Below are 13,722 nucleotides of genomic sequence, written 5' to 3'. Positions count from 1 at the left end.
GTATGGATGGCGGTGGTTGTGGTGGGTTTCGTATGTACATGGGTCGTCATTGTCTGTATGTCGCTGGCGCAAGGGAGAAAAGAGCGGACGCAAGGCCGGGGCTTTGCTATTGTTGATGGAATCTGGCTATGCTTCAAAAAGGCCCAATAATCATGCTTGGCCTCTGCAAAGTCGAAGTCGGAAGAATGCAGAGAGGAATTGGAAGTCAAAGATGCGAATGCGGGCGAGGAAGGGAAAACAGAATAGAGATGTTGATGATGCGGGATGTTGAAAAGAAAGACGTCTGGTTCGGAGGCTTCGAGGGCTTCCAGACGGCGGCGTGGATCATCGTCAACAAAATATGTCAAAGCGCTAGCCATCTTCGAGCCGTTTGTTCCTGGCGCCAAAAAGGAGTTGTGTTCGCGGATCCTTTTGTGAATCTTGTGCCGAGACCGCTGCACGCCTGATGTGTGCGAATCTCCTTAGATGAAAAACGGTCACTGCTCGATGCTAGGTATGTGTGCTGCTCTATCAGGGGAGCATGGGGGCCAGATAGCTTTTGACTGCTGGCCATGCTGAGACGATAGCCTCGATAGCCTTTGCCTGGTCACGCAAATCCCGGTTTAAGCATGTTGCTGCCAAACCTGGCATGGCTGGCATGAAAACGCTGTCATTCGACACTCTATGATGCGCGCCTTCATAAGCGCCTTCCACCTCGAATAGCCAAGCTCCCGCGCCCGCCATCAACAAGGAATCCTCAACCTGCTGCTGCACTCCCGCAAAAGGCAAGCACCGCAGCACCGTTTTATCTCGTTTGACATCGCGATCGCGCGACCCGTGTCTCAAATGCGGGGTCTTTCTTTTCGAGCAACCAGTCTTGTTCCGTTGCCCTATCTTCACATCATGCACTTGTCCATCTGATCCTCGCCCAACCTCATGCAGTGATGGACCTCAACTCCGTAGGCGCGGTCGAGGTCTACACTTGCTTGTTAAACTCTACACACCCGCGTTTTGAAGCGCCTGTAACTCTCTAGCCTTCAAAGCCAATCCCGCTTCCGCCATCTCCCGCTGTAGCCAAGACATCAAGCCACCAAAGCCCGTCTGACGTCTTGCAAATGTCGTCTTGAAAGAGTGGCAGGCCAACCTGTTTGCGAGTGTTAAAAAGGTTCAGCATATGATCAAGAAATTTACAAGCCTCGAGCGATCAGTGGGATTTTCCCGCTCTTCCCGCGGAAAACAAATTGGCAAGGTGGAGAGAGGGAACTCGAGAGGACGGTGTTGTGATCAAAGCTCCTTCGTCTTTGCAACTTTGCCCTCGTCGGAGGGTCTCCTCCATCATTCACCGTGATCGCCGTTGTAGGAAAAATGGTTATCTTGACTTACCAACGTGTTTGCGCCTTGCTCAAAGCGCATGCGTATTCGACGTCACTGCTCTTCTTCTCTCTTTTGCGTTTCATGAGTCCATATGCGACGTGTATCAAGTCGTCGATGGTCTCTGCGTGGGGCTCGAGTTAGTGAATGTGTTACCGAGTCAAGAGACATAAGATCAACGATTAACTGTCGATCAACGCTTGTTTCGGAACACTCTTGACGTCCAACGTCCGGGAAACGAGCATACGAACACAACAGTTGGTGGGTTTGGAAATTACAACATGACTTACTGATAATCAAGGCCGTTGATGGCTTCTTCGTCTGGGAAAGACATCTGATGTAGTTGAAGCACCTCTCCGCTGTGTCTGCAAACATGCGGGACACATTGGCGATCACAGTTTCGACGTCGTTGTGCCGGGTACACAAATGCATGGTGTGCATATGCAGTTTCAGCATGCTATTACACAAACGTCAATAACGGTTCATTCCTTCTTGCCGCCTGTGCGACTTTGCTGCATGCATGATAAACTTACTTGAACGTCTTGCGGTAGAAGTTCTGGCCTGGTGATCTTGAAAAGTCTACCGTCAGTGCTGCTGCTGTATCTAGGATGTAATCAGTACAGGAAAGTTTTCTCACGTCGCGCAAGCGCTTACTGTTCTGCTGTCGTCGAATCTCATCTCGCGTGATGTTCAGATTAATCGTATTGATGGCATTACCGCAGTATGGGAAATTCGTGGCTGCTGGCAATCTGGACACGTCTCTACCATCGACCTGGACGTCAAAATTGACCTTGGATTTGTCCTCTTTGACTCTGAGTCCGTACTCTGGAAGTCCTCTATGCATGACCTGGACGAACCGAGTCGCGGTGTCGCGATTGGTACTGATGAGCAGAAAGTCGTCAATCAATCGAAGAAGCAAGCTCTCGCCGTCTTGCAGGAAAGCCAGCACCTTGCTCTCGAGCTCTGCGTAAAAGAAGTTGCACAGCAAGCTCGACACAATTGATCCTTGCGGTATACCAGTAGTCTGCTGGTAGAATTTCTTCCCAATCTGGACAATGTTGCGCTCAATGTGTTCTCGAAGTAATGCAAGGATTCCAGCACGGCTCCTATGTGTCTTGCCCTCAAGATCCACAAATACGGTGCCCAGACTAGCCTCGGCTTCTTTCTGAGCATGCTCGGAGAACAACTTTTTTTGGTCAGTGACTCTTGCTTTACCCTTCCACTTCCATGAAGCTTTAGGAACAATTTTGGGCTGATCTTCAGATTGATCGCACTCTCCTAAAGCCTTTGCTTGAGCATATCGTGTGATGGTATATCCCTCTGCAGATATCAAGTCGTTCAATAACTTCAGCAGCGGTTTTTGAGGTATACTGTCGAAACAGGATTGCACATCAACCTTGGCAAAGTACAGTGGCTTATCGGCATTTTCTGACTGTTGCAATTGCGTCCTGAATCGATGCAACCGCTGATACATCTCATCGGAAGAGAACATCGAAGATCCAAGTTTTGCAGGAGTGATTGCCTATGACAAATCAGCAATGATGCATCCACAGCGCGGAAAGATGATCTACCTTTTCCAAGTTCAGTACGTGGAAGGCTGGCTCCAGGATTTTGTTGACACTCTTGCCGAGTACCAGCCTACCATTTCTCTTGGTCTGTACCCTGCGCTTCAGATTTATAATAGGTCGTAAGCCTGACTCTTTCGGTAGCAGACGCACTCGGCCGGCGCCGATTGACATGTTGGACAGCGTCTTCTTGACTGTACTCTTCCCGACTTCCTCAAACATGGTGGTTCCCAGACTCTTCAATGCTGGCTCGGACAGTTTTTGCCATACATCATGACGGAAGTACAATAGCCTGTTTCGGTAGATAGACGACTCTGTAACATAGAAATTGCTGCTGATCAGCGGGACGAGGAAAGAGTCGAACAGGTAGTAGAGAAGTTCGGCAAATATATCCTTGCGCTTGTTGAAGTCGGATGCTGCCAACTTGCAGCCTTGCAGCTCACCTGGTGGTCTCAGCCAAGAAATCTTGGAGATCTATCAACCAGTCAGCGCATACCTCAGTCGCATGCTTGATGTTCATACTTTGATGTTTTGTGCAACTTCGTGGAGCATCAAGCTCTCGTATCGACCCAACCTGACGAAACGATCTATTTGATGCATAACATGTGTTTTATTCACAGCTCCAACCTCACCCTCGCCCCATAAATTTCCTGGGAAGACTTTGGCAATCACTGATCTGCAGTATGCCGATACCTGAGAAGATGATGTTGCCAATCCCATGATGTTGTCACCGCCATCTTGTGTACTGTTCCGCTTTGCGAACGATTCGGGGCAGTAGTATTGCAGTAATGCCGAATATGCGCATCTCTCATGTCGCGTGCGTAATTTACTGATCAGAGTCTCGCATTTTCCACGAAGACGTTTAGGCAAAGATCGTTGCTTGAGGTTTTTATTCGCCAATTTGATCTCCTGTTCGCGAAGTGTGTAGTCTTTGAATGGTTGAGCCGAGTTCTTCATGTCAACGTCGTTGGTGAAGACGTTGTGCAGTCCAAAATGGCGTGGAAATATGTATTTGAGCATATGGGCATTCTTGTCGAGCTCTTCATCTCTTCCGATTCGGTTCAGAATATCTAGCGAAAATTAGTTTGGCGCTCGAATGGAAAGGGGAAGGCCTACGGATGTGGGGGAGGCCGAAACACGGCTCTCCTTTGGCATTCAGGTCCGGTTTTCGGTATAGTATACGATGCCGTACAAATCGAATCGTGTTGAGTGTGTTCTTGACCTGTGGACGTTTGTTCTTTCCGGGCAGTGGAACTACTGCATTCGTACTGCCGTTCGGCTTCAGCCCACCTGTTGGATTGTGTTTGTCGAGGGAGCGCAGCTCGGAGAGATCAGTGCCTATCGAAATTCAGACAAAGCCATTAGATGTCAATGAGAGCACTTACCACTGATCTGCAAGTAGTTGTTCTTTCCACCGTCCAGCGGTATAAACATGCCACAATTTTGCAGAAGCTGAACAAGGATCAAAGCACTTCCTGCACCGACTAGACTGGGAAGAGCAGCCCAAGCCTCGCCTTTGAGTCTATCGACATGCTCATTCCGATCTGGCAAAGTAGCTTCAGCTCCATGGTTATTCTCCACCTTTTCTCGATCTGCTATCTTGACTTCACCGAGACCAGTATGCCAATATCCATGGCAAAGCACATGAGGCGGTCGATGTCCTGAAGTATGTTTACGGAACAACTGCCAGATAGCAAACTCCACGATCTCAGCGAAGGGCAGCACAGGTTGCGAACCACTGGACTTAGCCTCAGATCCAGTCACTTGTGTTGAGAAAATGCTGAGCTCATTCTGATAGTCGACGAGATCACTTTCCTCCTTCTTCACGGTATGAAATCCCACAAGCACGGTATCCAGAAGATTAACGAATCCGGCATCTGCATCTTGAGAGCTGCTCCCAGTACCAGAGCCATAGTTGGTGATTCGTCGCTTCTTGTGTTTTGACGTGGTGGCTTGTAGAAGGTATTCTCGTAAGGTAAGAACTTGGGGATAGTATAGCCGAAGAATACTAGGTGCGGATTGATGGTCGTGATCTGGTCCTTGCTGGGCGCTCGCTTTTGTACGTTTGATACTGTCAGAGGTATCCTTGCTGTCTCTCTTGCGTTTCATTTTGCATGATTTCAGAAGGCTAAAGTGTTCGATATGAAAATATTCTAGATGGTTGTTGATGCGAGGACGCGATGTTGCGCGAACACGCGCTTCGCTTCGAGTTGCCGTTTCTGGAGCCACTGCTCCAGCTCATCAACCTCTCTCCATCCCATCGCTCCCACCAAAGCAGCTATAAGAATGCACGATGCTATTCGTTTCTCAATGAGGATCCAGTGAAAGCAAAAAGGAAGCCTCCGATCAGTCGAATGATGCATCGCTCCCACCGGACGCTGACCATCGAAAAATCCTTGCAAAAATACACGGTGTTATTTAGACCTGGTGCGTTGTCCAGTGAGAGATATGATGCTGTCGGCTCTCACTGGCCAAACGCTGAATTCCCAAAAATGTTCTGCCTTTTCACCGGTAGAATAGAGGGATGAATTGATGCTGGGAGAGTATGTTTCCATGTATAATACTAGCTAATTGCTATTGTTCAGGGATTTACAGTAACCACAGTTCGTATCTCAAGCCTTGGCGCTCTTCTGAGCCTCCTGAATCATCTCCTCGAGACCGTCGTAGACATACTTGTGCTCCGAGCCAACCTCAGGCACTTCTTTGATCTCACCCATCTCCAACTCAGCGTCTTCCACCTTGACGGTGGGCTCTTGGACGGATTTCATGACCAGGTCCTCAGGACGAGGGGGTGTAAGGACGCCAGATTTGAAGCGCTTGTTGCTGATACAGTCGTTTGGCACCTCCTCAGGGTCGTCGTAGTCGAGGAGCACAACGTCTCTCTGTTGCTCTATGGCACGCCTGGGCAGACCCGCGTGAGGCGACCAGGCAGGCAGAGGCGTAGCGGTGCGGCTGCCGTGCGAACTCTGCATGGCAGAGTCGTAACGCCTCTTTATGGGACCAAGAGGTGCTCTGTTTGCTCCCGAAGACAACGGGCCGACATCGAATATGCCGTCCTCAGGCTTGACGTTTGGCACCTGAAAGTTGCTGACAGGAGGGTTGACCGATATCAACATCTGCAGACGCGCAGGATTGAAGGCGTTGTGTTCGGAGAAGCCATTGAAAGTGAGGGACGCGTGGTTCTCGGGAATACCGCCAAAAGCATCCTCTGGGAGCTTGTTACTGTCAGACGTGTACACTGTGAATTGATGGAGACACATACCTTTGGGCTAGGGGCACGCGGTGCGCGTACGGTGCGTGCGATGCGCGGAGCACGCGAGCTGCGAGGAGCACGAGGCACTGCAATACTCTTGGGCTTTGTCTCAGACAAGGTATTGCAGAGCGTCGATATTCTGGCGCTGGCCTTCTGAACCTGCTTCTCAAGGAGAGAAATAGTATCGTCTTTGTCCTTCTGGTGAGCGGTGAACTGCAGCTGGACCTTGCGTTGTGCAGCGAGTTGGGCGCGCAGCTTCTCAATAGTCTCGTTCTTCTCCTGCACCAGGCCAGACTGCATCTTGACAGTGGTGGCAAGGCTGTTGAGGCGCTTCTCGGTCAAGCCAGGGTCAGAAGCAGCAGCAGCAGTGGGTGCTGCTGGAGACAATATGAACTCCGGATCGACGGCATTGATGTAGTCGTATGCGGCCAATTGGTGAAAGAGGCCCTGCATGTACGGATTCTCGCTGTAAGCTGGCTCGGCGCGCTGCTCGGCATGGCGCTGCACGACGACATTGTTGCTCAGGACGTCGCCGACACGGCCATATGGATCGAGACGACGCCACATCTTAGCCAGCAAGTTGTTGCTGTCACTCAGGCGACGCTCGTGCTTTTGGATGAGCAGACCACGGTTCTCCCACTTCTGGTAAGCGGCCTCCGGGCTCTCATTGGAGGCAGCGACCGAAGTGGATCCACTCGTGCCTTGCGGCAGGCCGAACTGGCGCATAGCGGATTCGTGAAGCTGTACGCTGGTGCGGTCGCGCGAGTCCTCCCATGAGTAGGAGGGGCGCACCGGCAAAGTGAACGGATTGGTGGTGAAGCGCTGAGGCTTGTAACTATCGCGTGACATGGCGATGGTTGGGTTGATGAAAGTGAAGGAAGATTTGCATTCTACGCAGAAGAGTTGTTGGTGCCTGAAGTTGAGGTCAGGCGCGTTGTTGTGGTTGTTGTGGTTGTTTTGGTTGGAAAGAACCACACACGCCGAGACTGTGTTGCGCTTGCCGGTTGAGTCGGCGAGTACCCTTTCGGCGCAAACAAATCCCGTTTGACGTGCAAGCATCCCCCAGCGAGTGGGCTCGGGAAAGAGCTGCTGCAAAATGCACGATGGATTTTGGAATTGCCACTCTGTCCACGGAGAGCATCAGGATGGTTGGGACTGTACGCCAGCAAAGATCATGCGTGAGAAGTTGACATCACGATAAGAACACAAGTGAAAAGAAGATGAGAAGGTAGAAAAGAGGACGCTTTTATGAGACAATATACTCCCCTACAATGCATGATATTCCTTGACATGATCCTTGAACTCCAAAACACCTTGCAGAAGATAAAGCCACAACAAATCATCATGAATCCATCTGCTGCAGAGTCCAGAGCAAGACCCATCTCTCTTCCGCCATCTTTTCCAGACGTCCATAGTGTCGTTCTGTGTATGCTTTCAGACCTTCCAACACATCCTTGACGTTCTCATTCTTCTGCATCTTCTCCTTGACCTCAAGGGCACCCATACCCTGAGCAAGTTCGTCTTCGTCAGCTACTTGAGGCTTAGGAGCTCTCTTTCGCCTTAGTTGGACAAACTTCTCCTTGGGGTATAAGCGGAAGAGTGTGTGGAGGATGCGCTGACTGACTTGGGCGGTACGGGCATTGGCATTCCAGTCACGGCATCTGAGCAGAAGTTTCCAAAGCTGCTCTTCTGACAATGTGGCCAAGACCTCGTCGACACCCTTAACACCGGTCAGGCTGCCTTCATCCTTGTCTTCAGACTCGAGAACGCGGGTGAAAAGGTCGAGTAGTCGCTTAGGATGGTTGAGCTGAAGGGCTAGTACAATGGCTTCGCGGTAGTTCTTGGCGTGGATGTGGTTCTGCAATTCTTGGTCTTGTTCCACACGAGCGGTTGCGCGAGATGCTGAAGCTTGAGAGGTCATCAATGTGGTATCGGTCCAGAACGTGAGAGTGGCATCTGCAGAACCAGAGATGAGCTCGACAGGGGGCTCTGGCGCTTCCTCTTCCTCTTCAGTCGAAGCAGCCTTGACTGTTCCGGTCCTGTTAGACTTGACGGCCAGTGCCCAAACTCTGTCGATGTGATTGTCAAGAGTAGCAGCGCACTCGCCACTTTGAGCATCCCAGACTTTGACAAGACCATCACCTGCTGCGCTGGCGACTTGCAGATTGCGTTCGCCACGCTTTCCAGGGTTCTTGGAGATGGGAAGCCAGATGACCTTCAAGATACTGTTTGTGTGGCCTTCGAATGTGCGCAGACAAGTGTAGTCGTTCAGACTCCAGATCTTGACAGTCTTGTCACCACTTCCGGTAACAGCCATGCCTCTGGTGCCGCTGCTAGATCCTGAATCGCCTGCAATGGCCGGTGTACCAGGAGGAGCAAAGGCGACGGACCAGACACCACGCTTGTGGCCACGGAGTACACCGACAGACTCACCAGTTTCCAGATCCCAGATCTTTACTGTGCGGTCCTGAGATGCGGAGGCGAAAAGAGTACCTTGTTGAGAGTAAGAAGTGTCGATGGCGTTGATGTCCTTGTCGTGAGCTTTGCGAGTGTATGATGCACGCACTGCCTTGGCTTCAGAGCTAGACTTGGCGGAGCTGATATCCCAGCGCTTGATAGTCTTGTCTTGACTTCCAGTAATCAAATATGTAGGGGGATGTTCGAGAGGCTTGCTATGTGCGTTTGAGCCGACAACGGGGATGGCGTGAGGGAGAGCTACTGCACTGATAGACTCTGCGTGACCAGTAAAGGTAGCGTAGCAAGTGTATGAGCTGTTTGCAGGATCCAGGCGCCAGAGTTTTGCGGTGTTGTCCTTGGCTCCAGTTGCGAGCCAGTGCCCTGACCAGTCGGTGTCGATGGTGATGATAATGTCAGTATGGCCCTTGAGGAGGGCTACGTCGGCACCGAAGTATGCAGCATCTGCAATACTGGATCCTTCGTTCTTGCTCTCAGTGTTCAAGGTAATCAAACGGATGTCCTCCAAGTTGGTGGCAAGCGCGAGCATAGAGTTGTCGGTGCCTACATAAGCCATGTCGATGATTTCATCATGGGTACCAGAAATGCGACGGATGATGGGGAGCGGAGGAATAGTGACATCTACAGTCGTCTGGATCAATGGCTCCAGCGAGTGCAGAACCAATGTTTGATCGACGTGGATGGACAATAAAAAGGGTAGATCCGAGTGGTGGATGACGTCCAGAATAGCCTCAGTCTCAACTCCAGCCTCTTGTTCCTCGGTTCTCTCGTTACCAGCCATGTCCCAAATACGGATTCTTGCATTCTCTCCACCAGTAAAGAAAAAGTCACCATTTGCGACAAATCCAGCTCTTTCAACAGTCTCCAGAATAGGGGCGGTCAATTTCGACTGCCACGTCTTCGCGTCCCAGGTGATAACAGTCTTGTCTCTGCTGGCCGAAAGAAGAAGTTGCTGCTCAGAAGAAAAGTCCAAACTGCGAACAACCGAGACGTGCGAGTCCAGAGTGGCGACCGGCTTGCGCTTGTGGAGATCCCAAACTCTGACCTTTCCATCTTCGCCTCCTGAAGCCAGTCTGTAGCCAGTGGTACCATCTGGGGCGTCCTCGTCATCGCCCGACCTGCTCTTTCTCTTGCGCGACTTGTGCTGGCTGTCCGAGCTGGAAGAATCAACCTGGAAGAAATGAAGGGCCGAGATGATGCCACTGTGGCCGTGGAAAGTGTGCGTTGTGAAGCCTCCCTTGATGTCCCAGACTTTGACAATGCCATCAGCGCCACCAGTGGCCAGAAGAGTAGAGGTAGGATCGACGGCTGCGACAACGACGGGAGCGGTATGCGGCTTGAGAGTTCTGAGCAGAGTGGCGTCTATGCTGTTGTCGGCAGTGGGAGATGTCGATAAGGAGAAGATCCTCATAGAGAGGTTGCGACTACACAGGACCAGGTACTTTGCGTCGGGGGTCATGGCCAGAGTGGTAATGGTCTCACCGTCCTGCAGAAATCTTGTGTCAACTCGTCAGTGCCACGCTGAGAGGGCCCGGCAATATCACTTACACCTTCGATTCTAGCTAGATGTTCACCAGTAGCCAGATCACTCAAAAGCGCATCCTCTCCCAAGCATGAAGCAAGAATGCGACCATCTTGACTGAGGGCGACACTTCCTCCAGTATAGATGGGCTGGATTACCCTCCCAGGCTCGAAAGTCGTCTTGTATTCGGCCTTGTAAGCCATGTTTGATCCGGGCAAGAGTCTGGCAGACTCTGATATGAAACGCGATGGAACAAAAAATAATTGACCTTGATCGTAAAAAAGTGATAATGCGGAGAGCTGCAAACCAAAAAGATGGTCGTGCCAAGCAAATTGTCGGCATGTGAAGCACCGACTGCGCATCATCGCCGGCCGCCAACTGAGAGAGAGCTCGACCTGGCGGGAAGCTTGCACCAATACAACAATCATTCCATCAAATCAACACATCACAGACAGCCATCATGTAAGTCTGCTCAGCTACTGCTATCTACTCAACACTAACAAGATGGCAGGGACGTGCTTTTGGGTATCACTGGCAAGGACTTCACCATCATCGCCGCTTCCAAGGCGGCCATGCGCGGCGCAACCATCTTGAAGGCATCAGACGACAAGACTCGCCCGCTGAGCAAGCACATCCTGATGGGACTCACCGGAGAGGCTGGTGACACCAGTACGTCCATCCACCGGCTACCAATCTCTCCTTCCTCCAGACTAACCCATCGCCTGCAGTCCAATTCGCCGAATACGTCCAGGCAAACGTCCAGCTTTACGGTATGCGCAACGACATTGAGCTCAACCCAGCAGCCACCGCCTCCTTCATCCGCACAGAGCTCGCGAAGGCCCTGAGATCGAAACGCCCCTACACTGTCAACCTTCTGCTCGGCGGCTACGACACCATCAACGACAAGCCCACCCTGCATTGGATCGACTACCTGGCTTCGTCAGCCGCCGTCCCATACGCCGCTCACGGCTACGCACAGTACTACTGCCTGTCAACACTCGACAAGCACCACCACCCCGACATTTCATTCGAGCAAGGCATGAAGATTCTCAGAATGTGCACAGATGAGCTGAAGAGAAGATTGCCCATCGACTTCAAGGGCATGATTGTCAAGGTCGTTACCAAGGACGGTATCCGCGAGGAGGAGTACAAGGACGACGAGCCAGTCGCTTGCCCGTAAAAGGTCAACCGTCAAGCATGGATGGCGTTTGGGCGTTGAGCACTAAAGCTCTGCTGGCATGGGGCTGTACAGGTAGCATAACCTTTTCAATTCAACCTTTGATGATGACATGATAACTCTTTTCCAAATACCCTCTTCTGTAATTCATCAAGCGCCTCGCATTCCCAAGCACTCATCCACTCTGACTTCAAAAGCACCGTCAAAGTGAATCAACTGCCTTCCCAATCTAGAAGTCGAAACTCTGCGCATCCTACCCAAAGTTGTTTCAAGACAGTTTATCTTTCTCTTCAGCCAAACCTGCTTCTAACAAGCGTTGTCAACCTCTAGTAAGTAAACACAACCACATCATTTACCACTCCAGTTCCAATCGCTTACTCTGCTCTAAGCTGCGCACCTCACTCCACGCTCGTAGTTCAAGCCGTTCGGTGATTTGAACTTCTCGTCTCTGTTTTGGCAGCAACCACTCAAGCTCGTCACTTTTGCAGGCAACCATCCTGCGCCTGTCACACCGCAACCTTTTCTTCACATCGACCTCTCGTGTCATCTTCTCTTCGTGCAACGTGCGCCTCTTCTTCTCAAACATCAGATTGTTTGCGCGTCACTCAGTCTCTTTGACCTCGATACATTGCGCCTAAACACATCACAGCTTGGTAAGTCTTCTCACTTCTCTCATCCCTTCCTTCTTCTTTTCCTCGACACATCTTTGCTACTTCCCTTCCTCCGTAACTCTTCCCCAACGTCCCTTCTTTCCCGACTTATTTGTTCAACCCTGACTGTTAGAAGCCGTCATGGCATCTAGTACCAAGTCGCCCCCCGACGCGATTGTCCCCAACCTTGTTGTCATCACGGATGATGCAGATGTGACACTGCGTGTTATCAAGTACACTCAGCGACTCAAGCCTGGCGATGATGGTAACGACAAGGTCAAATCCATCACTGACTTCAATGTCAACACTCAAGTCATGATCAGAAACTCAGAGTTCTTCAAGACTCTTCTGACAGGCAACTTCGCCGAAGCTAGTCAGAGCGTAGTTACGCTCAAGGAACACGACCCTTCGGCCATGCAAGCAATCTTTTGCGCTCTCCACAGTCAGTACGAAGACTGGTCCGCCTCTTCGTGTGGTCTGTCGATCACAAAGCAGACTCTCGGCCTTTCGGTCCACAGTCTATGCGATGTGATTTCCTCCGCCAGACACTTTCTCATCGAAATGGTAGAGCTTGACTCTTGGTTCAAGCTGTGGTATGAACACGGAGACAACTCAAAGACTGACCCGAAGTCGATGTTGTACCCTACCTACCAGCTGAACCACGCGGAAGGGTTCGCTGCGGCCACCAAGAAGATGGTGTACCACCATACTCGCATCGAAGAGACCAAGAACCAGCAACACAAAGATCTTCATCTACCTCCTCGTGTGATTCGTAGGTTTAATCTCTCCAGTCACGAGCCACTTTGCTAACTCTCCACAGAGCAGCTGTGCGCAGCCAGAGGTCGCCTGAAGACCATTCTTTCCAACCAGATCTGGAACCACATCAGCGGCTTGTTAGATGGTTCCTGCAACTGCAAGGAAAAGACGCTCTTCGCCTTCCTACATGCACTCAAGGAAACCGGCGGATTTCCTGTCGATCAAGCTGCTCAGCGTAATCCGATTGCCTACGTCCTTCACCAACTCGCCGACTTCGACGACTACTTTGAAGCCCCTGCGGAAGCTAAGGGTTGCTCGAGATGCAGTACTGACTGGAGCAGTGCTATGAAAACTGCATGTGCTGTAGTCTGGAAGTACTTTGACGGTCTCTGCTTGGACTGTATGGACCACACTCAGCCCAAGTTCGCAGACGAGCATGAGGATTACTGGGGTCATCTTGAAAGAGACATGGAGTGGGACAATGCCTGCCGCATAGACCATGGTCAAGCTACATGGTACTATTCCTTCAGTATGTTTCTATCTACAATATACGTTCGTGCAACAGAAGCTGACATAGAGTAGTGGGCCGTGCTGATGCCCGTGATAAGATTCTCAAGCGTGTCAGACTCGCTAACCCTCGTACCAAGTTCTTGTGAAGAATGGTTCAAGAGACATGGAGGTAGTCTGAACGGTATCGATTATTGAGAGTGGAGCTCTCACAAGAAAAAGTGTGTTCATCGTTGCTTTTTCATTGTTTTTCGCTCGCATGGGTTGTTACGAGGAAGTTTATATCTTTGCTTTCCGTCTTTTCTCCCATAACTAGCTATCGCGTACAAGTTGTTTCTTCTGATGTGCGTGGCAGTTTCTCATTCGGCGTGCGTTTGCAGTATCGGCGTTTGAGGAAGGAGCTCCCTCATGCTTTCTGGTTTTGACTGCTTCTGAAAGGTATCAAGCAATTATGTGCATTGCGCCTC

The 13,722-nt window shown here is 50.9% G+C and overlaps 5 protein-coding genes across 5 annotated transcripts; 2 read left to right on the top strand and 3 right to left on the bottom strand.

The window, feature by feature from the left end:
- Positions 1-4,110: 4,110 nt before the first annotated feature.
- On the bottom strand, positions 4,111-5,024 carry M438DRAFT_248623 (uncharacterized protein; the record flags this gene model as incomplete). Its single annotated transcript, XM_029899621.1, has 2 exons — positions 4,111-4,253; positions 4,301-5,024. Coding segments are annotated over 2 exons (867 nt in total), but the record flags the coding sequence as incomplete, so codon positions are not given.
- Positions 5,025-5,485: 461 nt separating this feature from the next.
- Positions 5,486-7,368, bottom strand: M438DRAFT_203593 (uncharacterized protein). The gene is made up of 2 exons (XM_029899354.1): positions 6,178-7,368; positions 5,486-6,130 (listed from the first exon to the last, which is right to left on the bottom strand). Exons 1-2 carry the CDS (start codon positions 7,225-7,227, stop codon positions 5,528-5,530), a joined length of 1,653 nt encoding a protein of 550 aa, XP_029761099.1. The 5' UTR covers positions 7,228-7,368; the 3' UTR covers positions 5,486-5,527.
- A 142-nt stretch (positions 7,369-7,510) lies between these two features.
- M438DRAFT_334760 (small nucleolar ribonucleo protein-like protein complex subunit) lies at positions 7,511-10,368 on the bottom strand (the record flags this gene model as incomplete). Its single annotated transcript, XM_029903750.1, has 2 exons — positions 7,511-10,129; positions 10,192-10,368. The coding sequence occupies 2 exons, from the start codon at positions 10,366-10,368 to the stop codon at positions 7,511-7,513; spliced, it is 2,796 nt and encodes a 931-aa protein (XP_029761098.1).
- Positions 10,369-10,582: 214 nt separating this feature from the next.
- M438DRAFT_317872 (N-terminal nucleophile aminohydrolase) lies at positions 10,583-11,454 on the top strand. Its single transcript, XM_029902765.1, has 3 exons — positions 10,583-10,627; positions 10,677-10,834; positions 10,894-11,454. Coding segments are annotated over exons 1-3 (612 nt in total). The 5' UTR covers positions 10,583-10,625; the 3' UTR covers positions 11,346-11,454.
- A 187-nt stretch (positions 11,455-11,641) lies between these two features.
- On the top strand, positions 11,642-13,710 carry M438DRAFT_203568 (uncharacterized protein). The gene is made up of 5 exons (XM_029899353.1): positions 11,642-11,671; positions 11,732-11,995; positions 12,129-12,764; positions 12,813-13,277; positions 13,331-13,710. Exons 3-5 carry the CDS (start codon positions 12,134-12,136, stop codon positions 13,402-13,404), a joined length of 1,170 nt encoding a protein of 389 aa, XP_029761096.1. The 5' UTR covers positions 11,642-11,671; positions 11,732-11,995; positions 12,129-12,133; the 3' UTR covers positions 13,405-13,710.
- Positions 13,711-13,722: the final 12 nt, after the last annotated feature.

This window comes from Aureobasidium pullulans, assembly GCF_000721785.1.
Source record: "Aureobasidium pullulans EXF-150 unplaced genomic scaffold scaffold_8, whole genome shotgun sequence".
Taxonomy (NCBI): Eukaryota; Fungi; Ascomycota; class Dothideomycetes; order Dothideales; family Saccotheciaceae; genus Aureobasidium; species Aureobasidium pullulans.
The sequence above is the reverse complement of the archived record's forward strand: the minus strand, read 5'-3'. Positions and strand labels throughout refer to the sequence as shown.